Source organism: Girardinichthys multiradiatus, chromosome Y (assembly GCF_021462225.1).
Source record: "Girardinichthys multiradiatus isolate DD_20200921_A chromosome Y, DD_fGirMul_XY1, whole genome shotgun sequence".
Lineage (NCBI taxonomy): Eukaryota > Metazoa > Chordata > Actinopteri > Cyprinodontiformes > Goodeidae > Girardinichthys > Girardinichthys multiradiatus.
Window position 1 is genome coordinate 12391799 of NC_061818.1, and position 21796 is coordinate 12413594.

At 39.6% G+C, this 21796-nt stretch overlaps 1 protein-coding gene across 2 annotated transcripts; it reads left to right on the plus strand.

Annotated features, from left to right (window-relative positions):
* Window positions 1-17831: 17831 nt before the first annotated feature.
* Window positions 17832-20901, plus strand: LOC124864304. 2 transcript variants are annotated; one of them, XM_047359036.1, is made up of 2 exons: window positions 17832-18130; window positions 19841-20901. In XM_047359036.1, exons 1-2 carry the CDS (start codon window positions 18025-18027, stop codon window positions 20485-20487), a joined length of 753 nt encoding a protein of 250 aa, XP_047214992.1. In that variant the 5' UTR covers window positions 17832-18024; the 3' UTR covers window positions 20488-20901. The 2 variants fall into 2 exon arrangements, with proteins under 2 accessions (XP_047214992.1, XP_047214993.1); XM_047359037.1 differs by having other exon boundaries at window positions 17835-18103.
* The last annotated feature ends 895 nt before the right edge of the window (window positions 20902-21796 follow it).

Below are 21796 nucleotides of genomic sequence, written 5' to 3' on the forward strand. Positions count from 1 at the left end.
TTTCTTTGTATGACACTAAAATGTATTTTACTGTACATTGCAAATGTGTCTTGCCCTAAATAATAGAAACCACACAGGTAAACCTTCATACTTGCTGTTATTTGCCTTACCTTGTAAAAGAAAATAACATAAAATGTTTCAAACATAAATATTGAATCTATCTGTATGTGTTTATATATGCATCATGATAAAAAAATAGCTCTTTAAACTCTGGGCTTTTACATACTTTGTAAGTATCTTGGGTCTTTTTGGGCTGTACACATTTGGCTTGACTCGCTTTAATGAAAAACCGACATGGTGGAATCTGTGGTGTTTTGATTTGAAGTTAGATTTAAATCATTTATGATGTAGATGTCATCAGCTTGGCTTTTGGGCTGATTTCCTTTCATTTTGTTTAATTTCCTTCCCTCCTCCTTTTCTCAAGATGCGTGTATTTTGTAAAACTCAGGACATATGTGGCAAGCGTTTACGATTATTCATTTGTATGCAAACAGTGCACTCCAGTGGTAATATTGGGACACTGCAAGGCATTTAAAAACGTCCAGTTAACAAATAGAATTTTAAAAAAAGTCCCACCATCATGCATAATTCAAACACGAGTGACTCTACATTTTTTGAAAATATTTGACGTAACTCGGTGCCGACGTCACATAGGCTTATCTGCCTTTGATTTTGTGACGAAAGAAGGGGCCATATAACTGTGTAGAAGGGAAGGACTTTGTCTTTCAACGTGAAACTGGTCGGATCCTCATATCTCCTCGTCTATCCAGGTAAAGAATCTCTCATTGAGATTGAACATATTTTAATATTTTGAAATCTTCTGTTGTCATCCAGTGTCCTGAGGAGGTCCAATATTTATATAATATATAAACGATCACTTGGGATTTAACTGTTAAAAGTTACAACGTGGAACCCTTGTATCTACGTCAGTGCGAGTAACCCTGAAAATACTCAATTTTATGTTAAACCAACTCAAGAAGTTGTGGAACAATTATATTGGTGCCAAAAAGAAGAAAAAAAGAAAATAGGGAGTAGAATAAGTAGTTTCTTTGGGAACACAATGCCCAAATTGTTCTGTATGGTGATACCATCATCTACGGAAGTTGAAGAAATTGTGGGACGACCCACATATAGTTCTTTTGAGTTGTTTTCAGAGAGTGATATTCCAAATAAGGAGCAGATGGATTTACCTGAGGCATTGCAGCAAGTTTTCCAGTTACCAAATGCGGTCGAGGTAGACCTTTCAGATGACCCTACTGAAGATGTTTCAAATGAGAGCAAGGTAGAAATATTTTCACCGAATCCGGGTAAAGCAGGTGACATGATTGATTTTTCTGAAGGAATAAATGTATTTGTGGATAGCATAGACTTCCAGCAGGATCATGAGTCTGAGGAATGTCCTTCAGGTTTGAGGCCGGAGGACATGCCAGAAACAGACACAGAGTCACTGGGATCATTGTTTGATACAGATTATGCAGTATTAGGAAGAGATAAAGAGGCTGTACTTCGAATGACTGAAGGTGTAATTAAGTTGGCTTTCAAAAAATCTGTGATAAAATGTCATCTGAAGACACTTGAAACCATGAAACTTTACTATTTTAAGAAACTCTGGAAGGCACTTCAGACGCAGAGTTTTTCCATCACCCCACAGAAGGAAAAGAATGTCAAGAGGATTTTTAAAAGATTAACTAAAAAAATAGGTTGCGAGCTTCCAGATTTGTTCTTTCTTTTGGCTACATGTGACCAATTTACACAGGACACCCTTGTCGAGTGTTTTCAAAACCACTTACGTCCGCATACAGAAAAACCTACCTTCTGGAAAAGATGTTGCTCGTGGTTTAAGGAAAAGTTCACCAGGTCTAAGACAGAGTCTTCAAGCAGCAGCGTGGAAGCAGGAGATTCATTATCCAAAAAAGAGACCAATGCTGCTGTGAGATTGCTTATCAGGCAAATGTTGGATGAGACCATGGAGAATTCAAAGAGCTTGCCTGAGGAGCGCATTAGGGAAAGTGTTGTCCGTCTGTTCAATAAAGTCTGGGCTGAACTCGAAGGTAAAGCTCTGGATATCACCCCAAATAAGATACCAGAGCAGTGCACTGCTATTTTAGAGGATCTTTACAAAAACATTTCCAAAAGGCAGTTGTTATCTCTGATTGATCTAGACATACCACAAGTGGACAAGGTGGTGGTATCCTGTGTGATAAAACATCTCACAAATCTAAATGGTAAATGGACTAAACTTATATAGCGCTTTTCCAGTCATACAGACCGCTCAAAGCACTTTACACTAGAGCCACATTCACCCAATCGCACTCACTAACGCTCACACATTCATACACTGATACGCAGATCGGTAGGCAACTTGAGGTTAAGTGCCTTGCCCAGGGGCACATTGACATATGGCAGGAGGAAGCTGGAATTGAACCCACAACCTTCTGATTGCAAGACGACGAGTGGCTGTAGAAAAGAAAAGAAAAGACTTAAAAATGAAGAAAATGTGTTAAATGAGATAAAACTAAAATTAGAACTTAATAAATAATTGGGAAAACAATTCCAACTACAGAGATTCCGGTTGAAAACTTTGATCATAGTAATAAATCTAGAACAAATGCATATATAACAACAACAACAATACTGTAAAGTACATGGTACTCATTACCATATGATGTATTTAGTGGCAACCAATATAGAGTAAATCTGTATATCTGTGTATCAGTCAACACCTGAATCCAAACACCTGTGAGTGTATGTGTGAGCGACCTTGTGTTTTTAAGGTTTCTCCATAGAAATATTTAATAGCGGGCATGAGGAGCCACAGACCTTCCCCCCCAGGACCCGAGGCAGACACGGAGATCTGAGCCACAGTCATCCAAAAGGCACACCCGAGCCCAGAAGCCATGGGAGGACCTCGGCCGGGATTACTGCACCTTATTTTTCTTATTTCCAAATGAAATAAGAAAACTTTAATTGAAACGTAATAAAATAATAGAGAATACAATTCCAAATACAGAGATTGCAGTTGGAGAACTTTGATCATTGTAGTAAATCTCACAAAGTTCTTCCAAGCCAATTGAAAAAGAATAAAGAAAAAAGTAATAATTTCAGCAATAACTAAATAATGATCCTAAAGAAATGAATACAATTTTTAGAAATTTTAACAAATTCTATGCTCAAATACTATCAAATAAAATTTGTTGCATAAAAATCGGTATGCAACAAATAACACGAGAAGACTCATCAACCTAATAAACTATTATAACATCCTAAATTAAAGTGATTTCATTAGATCCAGAGAAGCTTTTTGGCTAGGTTAATTGGAAATGTATTTTTGCTACCTTACATAAATTTGGATTTGGAAATACTTTTTTGTAATGGATCAAACTACTATATAGCTCACCTACTGCAATGTAAAAACAAGTGACTGGATTTCTCACAGCTTCAGTCTTGACATTTTAACAGGTCCTTCATCTCTAATATTCACCTCTCTCCACTCATTCCTTTACAGATTGGACACATCAAGTACCTGGGCATCAATATTTCTAAAAGACTGAATGAGGTGACAAAATTTTATTATAACCAATTACTCAAACTAATAAAAGGTACCCCTCCTTGAACCACCACCTTAACGTGGTGGAGGGGTTTGAGTGCTCAAATGATCCTAGAGGCTATGTTGTCTGGGGCCTAAATGCCCCTGGTAGGGTCTCCCATGGCAAACAGACTCTAGGTGATGGGTCAGACAAAGAGTGGTTCAAGAATCCCTCATGAAGAACAAAATATCGAGGCACGTGACGTCGCCCGGTACGGCGGAGCCGGGGTCCCACCCTGGAGCCAGGCCTGGGGTCGGGACTCGTCGGAGAGCGCCTGGTGGTCGGGTGGGCGCTGTGCCGGTCCGTTGTGGTGAAGAGAGAGCTGAGCCGAAAAGCAAAGCTCTCAATTTACTGGTCGGTCTACGTTCCTACCCTCACCTATGGCCATGAACTTTGGGTCATGACCGAAAGAACGAGATCCCGGATACAAGCGACTGAAATGAGCTTCCTCCGTAGGGTGGCCAGGCACTCCCTTAGAGATAGGGCGAGGAGCTCGGCCATCCGGGAGGGGCTCGGAGTAGAGCCGCTGCTCCTCCACATCGAGAGGAGCCAGTTGAGGTGGCTCGGGCATCTATACCGGATGCCTCCTGGACGCCTTCCTCGGGAGGTGTTCCAGGCACGTCCCACCGGGAGGAGGCCCAGGGGACGGCCCAGGACACGCTGGAGGGACTATGTCTCTCGGCTGGCCTGGGAACGCCTTGGGCTCCCCCTGGAGGAGCTGGAGGAGGTGTCTGGAGAGAGGGACGTCTGGGCGTCTCTGTTGAGTCTGCTGCCCCCGCGACCCGGTCCCGGAAAAGCGGAAGACGACGAGTACGAGTAATAAAAGGTAATCTCACACGGTGGAGAACTCTCCCTTTGTCACTCACGGGAAAAGTCGGTGCAATTGATGACCCTCCCTAAAATTAAACTACATATTTTCTAATGTCACAGTTAAACCACCCCAGACTTGGTTCAAAAGCTTAGATTCTATCATACCAATTTTTAATTTGTATCTAAACCTCCACACATACAGGGGTTGGACAATTAAACTGAAACACCTGTCATTTTAGTGTGGGAGGTTTCATGGCTAAATTGGACCAGCCTGGTAGCCAGTCTTCATTGATTGCACATTGCACCAGTAAGAGCAGAGTGTGAAGGTTCAATTAGCAGGGTAAGAGCACAGTTTTGCTCAAAATATTGAAATGCACACAACATTATGGGTGACATACCAGAGTTTAAAAGAGGACAAATTGTTGGTGCACGTCTTGCTGGCGCATCTGTGACCAAGACAGCAAGTCTTTGTGATGTATCAAGAGCCACGGTATCCAGGGTAATGTCAGCATACCACCAAGAAGGACGAACCACATCCAACAGGATTAACTGTGGACGCAAGAGGAAGCTGTCTGAAAGGGATGTTTTTGTATCCAAAAAACATAAAACCACGGCTGCCCAAATCACAGCAGAATTAAATGTGCACCTCAACTCTCCTGTTTCCACCAGAACTGTCCGTCAGGAGCTCCACAGAGTCAATATACACGGCCGGGCTGCTATAACCAAACCTTTGGTCACTCATGCCAATGCCAAACGTCGGTTTCAATGGTGCAAGGAGCACAAATCTTGGGCCGTGGACAATGTGAAACATGTATTGTTCTCTGATGAGTCCACCTTTACTGTTTTCCCCACATCCAGGAGAGTTACGGTGTGGAGAAGCCCCAAAGAAGCATACCACCCAGACTGTTGCATGCCCAGAGTGAAGCATGGGGGTGGATCAGTGATGGTTTGGGCTGCCATATCATGGCATTCCCTTGGTCCAATACCTGTGCTAGATGGACGTGTCACTGCCAAGGACTACCGAACCATTCTTGAGGACCATGTGCATCCAATGGTTCAAACATTGTATCCTGAAGGCGGTGCTGTGTATCAGGATGACAATGCACCAATACACACAGCAAGACTGGTGAAAGATTGGTTTGATGAACATGAAAGTGAAGTTGAACATCTTCCATGGCCTGCACAGTCACCAGATCTAAATATTATTGAGTCACTTTGGGGTGTTTTGGAGGAGCGAGTCAGGAAACGTTTTCCTCCACCAGTATCACGTAGTGACCTGGCCACTATCCTGCAAGAAGAATGGCTTAAAATCCCTCTGACCACTGTGCAGGACTTGTATATGTCATTCCCAAGACGAATTGACGCTGTATTGGCCGCAAAAGGAGGCCCTACACCATACTAATAAATTATTGTGGTCTAAAACCAGATGTTTCAGTGTCATTGTCCAACCCCTGTACGTTTAAAGACTTTTCATAAAAGTTCCTCCTAAAAGTTCAGGACGACTGGAACTCCCAAATTTGTATAAATACCTGGCACATATATTACAATATATCTTTGGAAAAATCAATCAGATTGTATGTCAGATATTCCATTTATTAGTCCTTTAATTAAGCAGTACATCTGTTTTAAAAGCATTAATATCAGTCCATATCTGACTGAATAGGTCTTCAATTCTTTCGTGCAGACGAGCAGCCATTTGGAACATCCCAAGCCTCCTGCAAAATAAAAAGGTTCTTAACTTTTCAACTTGCAATTGTAAAGGAATAAATAATTTTGAAGACATATTTGATGGATTGATGAAAGATTTAATACCCTTTACAAGAGCCGTATGGCATTGATAAAAATAAATTGTTTTATTATCACCAACTAAGATCTAATATCCAGTCCAAATTTAAGATTAAACAAATAAACATAGAACCTCTTCTTGTAATAACTTCTTTAAACTTCAACCCCCACTCTCTAAAACCTACTGAAAACTTTCAGAAGTAGATTTAACAATCTCACTTCCTTTCAGTAAATGGGGTGCTAATTTATCTACCGGTAGAGATTGAACTGTTGGAGTAAAATTTGCATAAACACTTTTAGAATGACTGAAACTGACAATATTTAGTTGAAATGATACAAAATCCTTTATAGAACGCACTACAAAGGAACAAGGATTTTTCAAATGTGTTTCTCACTTACTAACAAATGTTCAAACCGCATGGGAGATTTACCTGATGACTATCCACATGATCTCTGAAACTGTCCACCTCTCATGGCTTCTGGCTAAAAGTATGTGAAAACTTATTAACAGAGTATAAAGTTTCAATCTGTCCCTCACTTTGCCTTCTTGGTTACATCAAAACAGTAGATTTGGAAACAAATGGATGCCACATCTATCTTGCAGTTTGAAGTATTGTAAAACAACAAGAACTAGAAGAATAAAATGGGTTTCAATATAATGCTCTTTAAAAATATGTTATCATACTTTGCTTCTATGGAGAGAATGTGTGCTTGTAAGAAAAAAAGCAGAATAACTTCGAATTGGTTTGGTTCCAGTAATTGAATACATCACCTAGTAGGGTAGTGGGTATGTGCATTGTGGGGAATATGGGGAAGCTGGTGACAGGGTGGAGATGTCCCTAGGCGGACTGGGCATTTGAGTGGTCCAGCCAGGACCGCAGGCACCAAGTACGACCCAAATATAGCCTTTGGTCCCAGTTGAACCGGGAAATGTGTCGGAGCTCCTGATGACCAGTCCACCCTGGTGACAGCAGTCACATGAACCCTTTTTTAATACATCAATTTAAAAATTCAGCATCAAGGCCAGAAAGTAAGAACTGTGATACAATAATCACAATCATGCAGCTTAAGCTCTTAAAAATATTTTGTCAGCATGGCGATATGTGTAGCACAGTAGGGATAATAGTAGTAGTAGTAGTTTATTTTATTTTGTGCCATACACCATAAAGGGGCCCAGCCCTTATGGGCTTATAAGACACACAATCATATTCACAGATGCAGACAGAGGCCAACATCAACATCCTTCATCAAACAAATTGTCGTGGAATATCCCAGGCTTTTAAAACATACTGAGCTAACTGAAACACATGATACTTAAACAAATACTGTAGTTTATCTTCATCACACTTATAAAACAAATCTGGACAATTATCAAGGACTGTACCAAGTAGTTCATCCTTGAAATTGTATACAGGGGACAATAAAACAGAAAGTACATTTCATTCTCATCTTATTTAAGTCACACAGAGAACATTTCTGGTCCTCCTCTGAAACGGAGTGAAATCGTCCAACTTCTAATGCTAGAGTTAGAGTAATGAATCTGAGCTGTGCACATACTGACCTTTGGGCTTTGGTTAAGTTACATGTCACATAAGGTTCTGAGCCATAAACACTGTAAAACATTTTAATCAAAATATAAGCTCATAATTTTGGTTTACACAAACTGTCACTAGCCCATTCACACGTATAAGTTTCAAATAAAATATTTTAATGTGATAAAGTTTACACCTCAGCTTATTTCTCTAAATGTAATGAAAACCAGCCCCCTCAAATATCCTCTCCACCTGTCTAGCCCAGGTGTATCTGTTTGACAAGTCCCAGTTAAAATATACAGGTCCTTCTCAAAATATTAGCATATTGTGATAAAGTTCATTATTTTCCATAATGTCATGATGAAAATTTAACATTCATATATTTTAGATTCATTGCACACTAACTGAAATATTTCAGGTCTTTTATTGTCTTAATACGGATGATTTTGGCATACAGCTCATGAAAACCCAAAATTCCTATCTCACAAAATTAGCATATTTCATCCGACCAATAAAAGAAAAGTGTTTTTAATACAAAAAACGTCAACCTTCAAATAATCATGTACAGTTATGCACTCAATACTTGGTCGGGAATCCTTTTACAGAAATGACTGCTTCAATGCGGCGTGGCATGGAGGCAATCAGTCTGTGGCACTGCTGAGGTCTTATGGAGGCCCAGGATGCTTCGATAGCGGCCTTTAGCTCATCCAGAGTGTTGGGTCTTGAGTCTCTCAACGTTCTCTTCACAATATCCCACAGATTCTCTATGGGGTTCAGGTCAGGAGAGTTGGTAGGCCAATTGAGCACAGTGATACCATGGTCAGTAAACCATTTACCAGTGGTTTTGGTACTGTGAGCAGGTGCCAGGTCGTGCTGAAAAATGAAATCTTCATCTCCATAAAGCTTTTCAGCAGATGGAAGCATGAAGTGCTCCAAAATCTCCTGATAGCTAGCTGCATTGACCCTGCCCTTGATAAAACACAGTGGACCAACACCAGCAGCTGACACGGCACCCCAGACCATCACTGACTGTGGGTACTTGACACTGGACTTCTGGCATTTTGGCATTTCCTTCTCCCCAGTCTTCCTCCAGACTCTGGCACCTTGATTTCCGAATGACATGCAGAATTTGCTTTCATCCGAAAAAAGTACTTTGGACCACTGAGCAACAGTCCAGTGCTGCTTCTCTGTAGCCCAGGTCAGGCGCTTCTGCCGCTGTTTCTGGTTCAAAAGTGGCTTGACCTGGGGAATGCGGCACCTGTAGCCCATTTCCTGCACACGCCTGTGCACGGTGGCTCTGGATGTTTCTACTCCAGACTCAGTCCACTGCTTCCGCAGGTCCCCCAAGGTCTGGAATCGGCCCTTCTCCACAATCTTCCTCAGGGTCCGGTCACCTCTTCTCGTTGTGCAGCGTTTTCTGCCACACTTTTTCCTTCCCACAGACTTCCCACTGAGGTGCCTTGATACAGCACTCTGGGAACAGCCTATTCGTTCAGAAATTTCTTTCTGTGTCTTACCCTCTTGCTTGAGGGTGTCAATAGTGGCCTTCTGGACAGCAGTCAGGTCGGCAGTCTTACCCATGATTGGGGTTTTGAGTGATGAACCAGGCTGGGAGTTTTAAAGGCCTCAGGAATCTTTTGCAGGTGTTTAGAGTTAACTCGTTGATTCAGATGATTAGGTTCATAGCTCGTTTAGAGACCCTTTTAATGATATGCTAATTTTGTGAGATAGGAATTTTGGGTTTTCATGAGCTGTATGCTAAAATCATCCGTATTAAGACAATAAAAGACCTGAAATATTTCAGTTAGTGTGCAATGAATCTAAAATATATGAATGTTAAATTTTCATCATGACATTATGGAAAATAATGAACTTTATCACAATATGCTAATATTTTGAGAAGGACCTGTATTGAGTTAATCTAATCTCTGACATATTAATATATACCTGTTCCACAGTCGCACCATATTTCCAATGTATCTGACTTCCCTGACAAAAACATACCATTCAATCCATGAACCTTTCACTCATGTGGACCACATCATTCATCATTCATTCCTGTCACTCTTCTCAACCACACGTTTTCAACCCTCAAACACAATCTTTGGATACCTATTGTTCCTGAACCCCAGAGATCTCATGTTCTAAGTAATAATGTGTCAATGGACCCATTTGTCAGGCTGGTTCCAGCCACCTTTTCAGGCCTTCTTCACCTGGGAGAAAAATTTATGTCTAGGGTTATCACTCACATCATCAGGCAATATAGAGGGAGGACTCTTCCTCAATCTTTCAAGAGAAATCATGAGTATTGTGGCCTGAAAATAATTTGATCATACAGTCATCCCAGTACAACAAATTAACACGAACAAGAAATCACAAACTTGGGTAGAAAAATCAGCATTTTTCTTTCTTTCACCATCTTCATTTAACAACACATAATCATATTTTTACATTGTTATTTCCATTATTATTATATACAAAGAAGACAAAAATAAACGACATTGCAGTCTTGCTGTGTAACAGCTTATTAAGGAATAAAAGAAGTTAAAAGCAAATAGATTAGTTATAAACAGAATCATTTCATTCAGAAAAAGGAAAGGATAGCCCACCTTTGTAGCACCTGGTGGTCTAATACAATAACTATGGATACTTGGCCTCTTGTTACCATTTTTGCAGCATCAAGTAGTGAAAGTTGAAAATTAATTTGTACTTCTGTCTACCTCAATAAACCTATTCATGCATAAATAATGACTGTGACATCTAAACATTATTAGTTAAGTTTTCAGTCCAACTTTCCTTTCATTTTCTTCTCCATCATTCTATTCTTACCCCTGTTATTTGATTTTGCATCAGTGCAATGCTCCTCCTTATATACAGTGTCCTGAGTGCCTTGATGCTGGAAAGTGTTATATAAATAAATTTGACTTGACATAAATCGGTATGTATAATTCGCCTGGCATTTTATTGTTTTTAATTCCATCAATTAAATCAACTCTAACATTTCATGCAACTACCACTTTTGGTGAAAACCAAGTTTTAATATAGGACATTAATGTTAATTTTGTCAGAAGGCAATGGTAGGTTTATTCTTTTCAAATGATAGTTTTTCAGCTGGGATGTGTTGTCCTTCCATGGTAACCCTATCCTATCCAAAAGTGGTTTCCGCTTCCGGGAACCGGGCAGAAACACCAATTTGTCCGAGCTACCGCACCCTGTTGGCGGTCAGACGCCTCGGAGCTCCTCCGGTACTTGAACCCTGGAAGCGATCACACACTCTATCTAAAGACTCTTAAAATAAATGAATCTCAAACAGTTTCTAACTTTTAGCTCTTTTTAATCTAAATTAAGGCAGAGGAATGATTACAGAGATCAGCGCTGAGGTTCCCGTCTCGGACCGTCGCCGTCAGTTAGAGGATGACGAAGAGCCTCGATAGAAGGTCACATATAGTTTTATATCTTTTACTCCAATGCAATGGATGTTCCCTCCCTCAGTGATTATCAGTAGACTATGTGTCACCATTGTGGTGTCTATCTGGTAGGTTGTGTAGTAGTGGGTGTCCATACTTAATCTAAGTGTGCTGTAGGTTTCTAATCAAACCAGTTAATCAAACCGGTTGCTCCACTATCAAACCCAGTGCCCCAGCTTCAGGTCATTTATGACAAATCGCCATCTTATAAGTCTATTAAGACTCATTTATCCAGAAAGGTTTGGTTCTTATTTCAAATAATATTTCCTGAAATATATTTTACTAAATAAAGGCAGCTAAATAAACATCATTGAGAATTAGTCATCCAGAAGGTTGGTTTTATTCAGCAAATCATTCTTTAATGTATTATTTCATTAAAATAATGTTTTATCTGATCTTGCATTGTGAATGGTTGTTTGGAGGTATACTAATTTTTGCCTAAGTTAGCTCCAAGACTAACTCAACCTCATTCCCAGATTTCTCAAGATAATCCTTGGTTCTCAAACATAAATAACTTTGAATGGTAATGTTACATCACTTTATTGGCCATGGTTTTAACCATCTTTTATTCATTTGTTCATGATGTATATTGTTGGTCTTCATTATTCTTTCATTCTGCTTGGTAGTTTAGTTGGATTGTTCTAGTATAGTAAAGAGTTCGTTGATTGAAATATGTTTGACTTTGAGTTGACTTATTTTTGTTAATAAATTCTTGTATTTTAAGACATTGTGTGAATTTATTCCATGTGTGTTCAACGTTTTGCTGCTCAGTAATGCCAGAGCTTGGCTCACCTCTTTCACCGCCTTATTGGGCTAACTCATAGGACAACATCAGATGGAATTATTATTTAATAAAATATCAATATTAAATATTAACTAATATAATCATAATCACAACAATGTGTATGTATTGCTATTTGTCTCAATAACATCCTGCTGGGTGAACTACACCTACAGCTGACATGCTCTCCTAGAAATATGATTCTGCAGTGAGTGACCTGTTATGGATGATGTTTTTTCACTCTAAAGGTACCCTGGCAGACATAGCCACACACTGTGGTTTACCATCCCCACAAGAAGGTGATGCAGGGAGAGGAGGCAAAGTGGCAAGGCTGCTGGGACGGTGCACTGGTAAGGTTACAGAGGTGTACATACAAACCACCGCTTCCTAGTATCTTCCTCACCAACATAAGATCCCTTGCTGACAAATGGACAAGCTGAAACTACAGGTGGCAACAAATGACATGGTTAAAAACAGCTACACTCCGCTGTTCAAGGAAACCTGGCGGTACTCATCCTTCCCAGAAGAAGCTATCAAACTGGCAGGACACATTGCACATTGGCACGACAGGACAGAGGACTAGAAAGCAGAGGAGGGTGATTATGTACGTATGTAAACAACAGCTAGTGTACCAACACCAAGACTAGCAGCAGCCTCTGCTCCCCAAACCTGGAGTTTGTCACTGTGAAATGCAGCCCTATTTACCCACCTCAGAAGTTTACTGATGTTATGATTACAGCCGTGTACAATCTACCAGAGGCTAATGTTAGTCTGGTCTTTGGACACTTCCATGATATAACCAGCAGTTATATCATGGAAGTGCAAGGGACTTCAACCATGCAAATTTAAATAGAGTACCCCCTAAATTCCATCAACATGTAAAATCTGCCACCAAGGGAGCAAATACGCTGACTAAGGTGTATTCAAACATTAAGTTGGGCTTCAAGGCTAGCTCACTACTACATCTTGGCCAGTCTGACCATAAGTGTTCCCATTGTCACAAGAACTGTTAAAACCTGGCCTGATGGTGCACCTGAGCAGCTGCAGGACTGCTTTGACACAACAAACTGTGACATCTTTGAACATCAAGACCTAGAGCAGTACACAACAACTGTATGGGGATATATCAAGCATTGCATGAACACTGTTGCTGTGGACAAGTTTGGATGCCGAAAAGGTGTAGGGTCTTTTAGGGAGAGGGATACATCTTTCAGGTCAGATGATGAGGCACTAGAGGCTGGCCAGAGCCAGCCCGAAGAAAGGTATCAGGGAGGCCAAGGCTGCCTAAAGGGGGGCAACAATTCGAGGCAGGTGTGGCAGGGGGTCCAGCACATCACCACTTACAGACCCAGCAATCTCACAGCCGACAGGTGATGTATCGCTTTTAAAGGAGCTGAACCTCTTCTTGGCTCGCTTTGAGGCAGAGTCCGCGAAAGGTGATCACACTACATCTACCACCCCACAGCAGCTACTTCCTCACTGTTGAGGAACATGAGGTGCGGCGAATGCTGAGGGCTGCGAACCCAATAAAAGCTGCGGGCCCCTATGGTGTCTTTGGACAGGTGTTCACTGAGATGTTCAATCAGTCCCTGTCTAAAGTTGCTTAATTTAGCAGTCAGAAATCCAAGGTCAGGGGCAGCTTTGTCTCCAAATAAAATGTATTCTTTTTTTTTTGCACCTGGAAATACTAGATGTATTATTTGTTGTCTCTGTAAGGCATTGTAACACCTCTTGCGTAGAAGGCTTATGCTATCACCATATTGCCTTTTATATGTTGAATAAGAGTATTAGAAATGTTTTTCATCATTTCCTAAAATTATTTTCTGCATTTACAGTAACGTGCTGTGAAGAAAAGTAATGGTGGATTTACAGAGAAATGTATTTTACTGCTAATTTACAGCTAAACATAATGTTTTATCCTGAGCCTCCTGTGTTTGACTGACAGAAGTGGCACCTAATGTGGTCTTCTGCTGCTGTAGCCCATCTACTTAGGGTGGATCCCCTTAGTGTATGTAAATGTAATATTTAATCAAACTGAGATTTAATTGATTAAATCTCAGTTTGGACAGCATCTGCTGTCTTTTACTCCATATTAATATTCATCTGTAAATATATGTAATTGTAAAAAAATGTCTTTATATAACCATATACTAGTGAACTGGTTAAATTCTAATTCTAATATGGTTTATTTATCATAACCGATAGATTTTTCAACAAAGTATAAGTTTTAGTGTGTATTTACTTGTGTAAACAGGTCAGTGAAGGTTTCTTATTTATTTATTATCATTTATATCCCACAGGATGCGTCATATTACAGTTGAAAAGTTATTTTAATTTGTTCTATATCAGTTAATTTTTTTATTTGACAAAAATGCAACATTTTAGGACAAATGTGTACAGACATACGCACATTTTAAATCTGCAGGAAGTTCAAAAACAACGTTTTTGAATTAGATCAGTACTAGATTATGGAAGCATTGTTTATAATTCAGCAGCAGACACAAATTTACAAAAATTAGAACGCATTCAATACCAAGCATTGAGATTATGCACAGGAGCCATTAAAACTACTCCAACAGCATTGTTATTGAAATGGGAGAAATACCACTTAAAATTAGAAGGGAGCCATTGACATTAAATTATTGGGCTAATGTAAAAGGTTATAGACAGGATCATCAACCCAAAAAAACCCAATAAAACCTTGCTGGGAAAAATAGATAAAATATATTAGAAGTTTTGGTTGGATTGTGAATAAGAAAATAAGAGAATTGAAAATAGATCAGGTTGATATAAGTCAAACAGTTTTATTATCAGTGATACAGCCTTGGATAATTCCAGATCCCACAGTAGATTTTACTTTGATGAAAAGGAGAAATGAGGATAAGGAATTTATTTTAAATTCACATATAGTACAGGATTATATCTATAAATATTATGGTTATGTTCAAATTTATACAGATGCTTCTAAAAATATATTAAATAAAGTTGGAGTAGCTTTCATAGTACCAGAGTTCAATGGTAAAATAAGGAAAAGAATAAATGATGGACTTTCAGTATATATAGCAGAAAGTATTGCAATATTATAAGCTGGGTTGAAGAAATAAGAGCATTAAGATCAGTAATTTGTTCAGATTTTAGTTCATCATTAGTTAGCTTACAGTATAATCATTCAGAAAGCAGACCAGATATTTTAATAGAAATTCAACTGGCATTATTTAGAATAAATATGATGGGTTTAATGATTTTTAATGGATACCAGCACATTATGGTGTTAAAGGAAATGAATTGGTAGATAGGGCAGCGAAGGAAGCTGTTAGAAATGTATCAGTAGATTTAGTTATTAATGTTAGTTAAACAGAAACAAAAATGAAGGATAAATGGCAAAAGGAATGGGAGAAAGAAAAAAAAGAACGTTGGTTTTATAAAATTCAAAAGAAGACTGGAGAAATGAGAAGAACAGGAAGGGCAAGGAGGGAAGAAGAAACTATTTCTTGTCTCAGATTGGGACAGATTTGGGTTAAATAGTGCTCTTTTTATTTTAGGGAAACATTGTAATGGTAAATGTGAATACTGTGGAATAAATGAAACAATATATCATGTTATGGTGCACTGTAAAAAATATGAGGAAGAGAGACAACAATTAATTCAAAATTTAAATAGAATTAGAGTTAAATTAGAAATAGTTGATTTATTTAGAAGTAATTCAAAAAGTAACATTTATCAGATAATATTTCGTTATCTAAAAATAACACAGCTGTACAGTCCAGTAGGTGGCGGTAATACACCAATGTTGTTGTTTGCCAACCGCCATTATAAAGCAAGAAAGAAAGAAAGAAAGAAAGAAAGAAAGAAAGAAAGAAAGAAAAAGGCTTTTGAAATTTACAATGCAACAGGTAGATATGTCTTTAATGGAAAAAAAGAAAAGAACATGTATATTAGAGTTAAATATAGTACAGGGATATGTTAATAATTATTATCAATACCTTCAGATTTATACAGATGCATCGAAAATGATAAAATAGGAATAGCATTCATAGTACCGTAATTTCAAATAAGTAGGAAAACGAATCACAAATGGTGTATCAGTATACACAGGAAAAATATTAGTAATACTTTTAGCAGTACAGTGGATGGAAGACATAAAACCTTTAAAAACAATAATTTGTTCAGATTCAAGTTCAGTATTATTGAGTTTAAAATATAACCATTCAGACAGCAGGCCAGACATTCTACTAGAAATACAGCAAACTTTATTCAGACTACAAATGATGGGTTTATCAATAGTATTTTTATGGGTTCCAGCACATATTGGGGTTAAAGGAAATAAGATGGCAGATAAGATGGCTAAGAAGGCAACGCAAAATCATATTAATTTTACAGTACATTTAAGTAAATCAGAAGCAAAAAACATCATCAAACAAAAATTGAAGGAAGAATGGCAGAAAAGGTGGGATGGAGAAAGAAAAGTAAGATGGTTTTATAGGATTAAAAAGACAGTTGGTGAAAAATGAACTGGAAGAAGGAATAGAAAGGAGGAAAGGGTAATAACAAGACTAAGATTAGGACATACAGGACTTAATTATACATTGTTTAAAATACATAAACATAATACAGGACAATGTGACCACTGTGGGATGGATGAAACAATTGAACATATTTTTATAGAGTGTCAGAAATATGAGCTGGAAAGAAGAAGCATGAAGAGAGAATTTGAAAGGATTAAAGAAAAATTTAGTATAATAGATTCATTGCAATTCAATTCACTTAAAAAATACTTTATTAATCCCAAAGGGAAATTAAATGTTGTTATAGCTCATATTATGAAGGTTTCTTCAAAGAGCCGTTGTAGATGCTGATGGTTGTGGGCAGGAAGGATCTCCTGTAGCGCTCCGTCTTACAGCAGATCTGAAGAAGCCTCCGACTGAAGACACTCTGTTGTTGTAGGACAGTCTGATGAAGAGGATGCTCAGGGTTCTCCATAATGTTCTTCATTTTATGAAGAATCCGTCTTTCCACAATTATCTCCAGAGGTTCCAGAGGAGTCCCCAGAACAGAACCAGTCTTCTTTATCAGCTTGTTGAGCTTTTTTAAGTCCCTGGTTCTGATGCTGCTTCCCCAGCAGATGATGGTAGAAGAGATCAAACTCTCCACAACAGACTTATAGAAGATATGCAGCATCTTGCTGCAAACAAGGAAGGACCTAAGCTTCCTCAAGAAGTACAGTCTGCTCTGTCCCTTCTTGTAGATGGCTTCACAGTTGCATCTCCACTCTAGTCTGTTGTCCAGGTGAACACCGAGGTATTTATACTCCTCCACCACCTCCACTTCTTCTCCCATGATAGAAATAGTTTTTGACTTATTCCTGTTTCTCTTAAAATCTACAATCATCTCCTTTGTTTTAGTCACGTTCAAAATGAGATGATTGTTTCCACACCATGCCACAAAGTGGTCCACCACCTTCCTGTACTCAGCTTCTTCTCCATCTCTGATCCACCCCACAACTGCAGAATCATCGGAGTATTTCTGCAGATGACAGGAGTCTGTCTTGTACTGGAAGTCTGAGGTGTACAGAGTGAAGAGGAATGGTGAGAGTACAGTCCCCTGTGGTGCTCCTGTGCTGCTGACTACCTGGTTAGACTCACAACCCTTTAGTTAAAAGAACATAGGGAGCAAACATATACAAATTATTTTAAGATTCCTAAAAAGAACAACATGATTTAATAGAATTTGATTATATAAGAAAGATATTAGTCCATGATGAACCACACTCCATACCAGTGGTGGCGGTAATGCACACCTACAGATTCTTGCCAACCGCCATTAACACCAGAAGAAGAAGAAGAACGACGCTTTTGTTTTGACAACCTTTTCGTTTCCGGTGTACGTCATTTTTTTTAAAACATGGAGGGAGAACACCGGGGTCATCGGTCAAAGTAAATGTCGCTTTTTCCTGCAAGAACTGCTATTCATAAATTGATCCATTTTTTTTAGCTAAATTAAATGAAGGGGCAGCGGTAGGATTTAGATTCAGCAATGAATGTGTTTGTTTTGATCGCCTCGTGATGCAACCAGAAACAGACGAAGAAGAAACCTCCAAACAACATCCGCTAGTGTTCTTCGACATGGAGACTACTGGACTGGGTACGAATACATATAACGTGATAAATGGTAAAGTTTGTTGTCATCGTTTAAAAGTGACTAAGTGTTACTGAGAGGAGCTCGTTGGTTAGAAATGATCAAGGAGATTAGAAAATGCCTTCTGCAAAGGAACATTTCTCTGGGATCATCAGCACCGAACCACTTCATGAAGTAGGACTACGCGACTCTTTCAGTCTACTGGTCAATTCTGAGGGGGGATTTATGGAAGAAGTCAGTGTGTGAATTGTGTGGATGACTGAATGTAGTGTGAAGCGCTTTGGGGTCTCTGGAGACTTGATAAAGCATAAAAGTACAGGCCATTTACCAAGAATACCCCTATCAAAACACAGAAACAGACGGTAGATTTTTAACTGTACTGCAATATGAAGGATAAAAAACCTCAATTTAGCTGTAATCTAGTCAGCCTTCATGTTATCTACTAAATGTTTTGCTCTCTCCTGCCCTCTTGCAGCTGGAATGAACCCCTGACAAATATTGACATGGACTATATCCTTTTAAAATCGCTTCTCCTATTAGATTTTTGAACCCCTCATGGGAACTGAAAGTAGTTAGCTTTAAATCACCTTAGTACCAGTATCTACCCAGAAGATTACAACGTTTGGCGTAATTAAGTAAGGGGACGGTACTCTCACCATTCCTCTTCACTCTGAACACCTCAGACTTCCAGTACAGACTCCTGTCATCTGCAGAAATACTCGGATGATTCTACAGTCGTTGGATGGATCAGAGATGGACAAGAAGATGAGTACAGGAAGGTGGTGGACCACTTTGTGGCATGGTGTGGAAACAATCATCTCATTTTGAACGTGAATAAAACAAAGGAGATGATTGTAGATTTTAAGAGAAACAGGAATAAGTCAAAAACTATTTCTATCATGGGAGAAGAAGTGGAGGTGGTGGAGGAGTATAAATACCTCGGTGTTCACCTGGACAACAGACTAGAGTGGAGATGCAACTGTGAAGCCATCTACAAGAAGGGACAGAGCAGACTGTACTTCTTGAGGAAGCTTAGGTCCTTTGGTGTTTGCAGCAAGATGCTGCATATCTTCTATAAGTCTGTTGTGGAGAGTGTGATTTCTTCTACCATCATCTGCTGGGGAAGCAGCATCAGAGGCAGGGACTTAAAAAAGCTCAACAAGCTGATAAAGAAGGTTGGCTCTGTTCTGGGGACTCCTCTGGAACCTCTGGAGATCATTGTGGAAAGACAGATTCTTCATAAAATGAAGAACATTATGGAGAACCCTGATCATCCTCTTCATGAGACTGTCCTACAACAACAGAGTGTCTTCAGTCAGAGGCTTCTTCAGATCTGCTGTAAGACGGAGCGCTACAGGAGATCCTTCCTGCCCACAGCCATCAGCATCTACAACGTCTCTTTGAAGAAACCTTCATAATATGAGCTATAACAACATTTAATTTGTCTTTGGGATTAATAAAGTATTTTTGAATTGAATTGTAATCTGGTAGGGTTTAGGTATAGTGCGTTCTCCTATTTCTGAGTTTACGGTGGCCAGTCAGCAATCAGGATTAATGAAGTAGAAAATCTCCAGATTTCCTGTCACCAGCAAATTTCTCGGAGCATACCTAGCTCAAAGTATTTGGTGTTTCAGGGTGTGGTTTTCTATTTATTTTACTGTACCACCCAAGATCCATCTGTGATCACTTAGACCAGAGCAAATTATGCAATGTCCTGATCTCTGCATGGTTTCTTCTTTCCAGGTCAGGACTGTGAGATCATCCAACTGGCTGCGGTGAGCGGAGGCCACTCGCTCAACCTGTACATCATTCCCCGGTGTCGTATACAGCAAGGAGCAGCTAGAGTCACGGGCTTTAAGGTTCGCGGACAGAGGCTCTATCTGCATCGCCAGCTGGTCTTCACCAACTCCCTCAAAGAGGTTGTGGTCTCCTTCCTCACTTTCCTCCAAATGCTCGGTCGCCCCCTCCTCATTGGCCATAACATCCGAAGCTTTGACTGTCCCCTGCTGGCTCGGGCTCTTGATGAGCTGGACCTAAGAGCTGAGTTTCAGGCTTCGGTCTCGGGCTGTGTCGATACCCTGCCGCTGGCTCGGGAGCTGCTGAGGGACCGTAGGCTCCAGAGCTTTCGCCAGGAGAACCTCGTCAGGGAGCTGCTAGGGATCAACTACAAGGCCCATGATGCTTTGGAGGACGTGAGAACATTACAGACGCTCTATGGTTTCCTTCAGCCAACACAAGACGTGGTCTGCCGGCACAAGTTTACTTTGGACACCATGGAGAGCAAACCAGCTGTGCCAAGAAGCAAAAGTAAAATCCCACTTAAGCTGCCAGGACAGCGTCCCCTGTTGGAGCATTTCAGACAGACGGAAAGAAACAAAACGACACGATGAAGTTGATCCACTTCAACATGAACACATATAAACTGAGACAGAAATAGGCTAACTAGCTCCTTTAGCTGCTTTTCACACTGTTTCACTGGAGCCACATCAGCAGCGTTCTGCACAAATAAAGACAAGTGGCAAAATCTTCACTAATTGTGTAACTGTTGGATGGATTCCACCGGAGGAAGGAAGGAAACAGACTCGCTCTTCGCCAGTTTCTTAAACATCTGACTGCTTTGCTAGAAGGCTCACTGTTGAACACCGTCAAACTGTGAATTAATTGCTCAAAGATGTCTGTTCCTCTGTATGTGCAGTTATTTACTGCGATTTGTAACGCAGAAGCAGCTTTATGTGGCCGGTGTTTGATTATTTTACTCGTGACAAAAGGCTTTTCTTAAACTTGAATAAAAATTGTAAGCAGCAGGATTTGTGAGCAGAGGATTCATTCAAACCTCTGACAGGTACAAGTCTTTAATTCTAGACACTGATGAGTTCAATAATATTTTAACCTTAATCCATCATTATCATCCAATTATAATACAAAGTTAAGGGACATAACTATTTTATGAACCTTTTCTAAGAATCACATGAACAAGAATTAGTCTTAAATTATAATTCCAACAAAGGCCAACACAAAGCAGTGCATACCTGTGAAGTGGAAGGACAAATGACACATGGTTCTCAAAATCTTTCACAACTAAAAATAAAAATGGGAAAAGCAATTTGTGTTCCATTTGTATTCAGCACCACCCTGAATCAGAACTTTGAAGCACATTTCACTGAAATTGCAGCTGCAGTTTTAGTGTATTTCTTCCATCCAGAGCCTGACATGCTTGCTCGTTCTTTTTTGCACAACAGCTCAGATTAATCCAGATTGGATGGAGAGCATCTTTGAACATACTTTCTTTTAATTCTTGCCATAAATACTTCATAGAATTTAGATGTGGACTTTGACTAGGCCATTCTAACCAGTAGATATGCTTTGTTCCAAACCATTGCATGCCAACTCTGGCTGTATGTTTAAAGTCGTTCTCCTGCTGACAGGTGAACCTACACGACTTCCAGGAAACCACAAACAGGACTTGTTTTTGGCTCTCTATATGAACCTCCACACTGAATATGGGCCTCTTGGTTGTTTCTCTGATTAATGCCCGTCAATTCAGGTGGACCGCCATGACTTGGTAGGTTTGTGGTTTTTCAAAACTCTATTTTCAGATTGGATAGTGTTTTATCACCTAACCTTGCTTTAAACTTCTTCAGAACCTTTTCCCTGTTGTGGTCCTTGATGCTGTATGTTGACCAGTGTTTTCTAACAAAC

Coding starts and splice junctions, on each gene's coding strand:
- LOC124864304 (XM_047359036.1), top strand. CDS start 18,025: ATGCAACCAGAAACAGACGAAGAAGAAACCTCCAAACAACATCCGCTA. Junction 18,131..19,840: donor TACATATAACGTGATAAATG/GTAAAGTTTGTT, acceptor TCTTCTTTCCAG/GTCAGGACTGTGAGATCATC.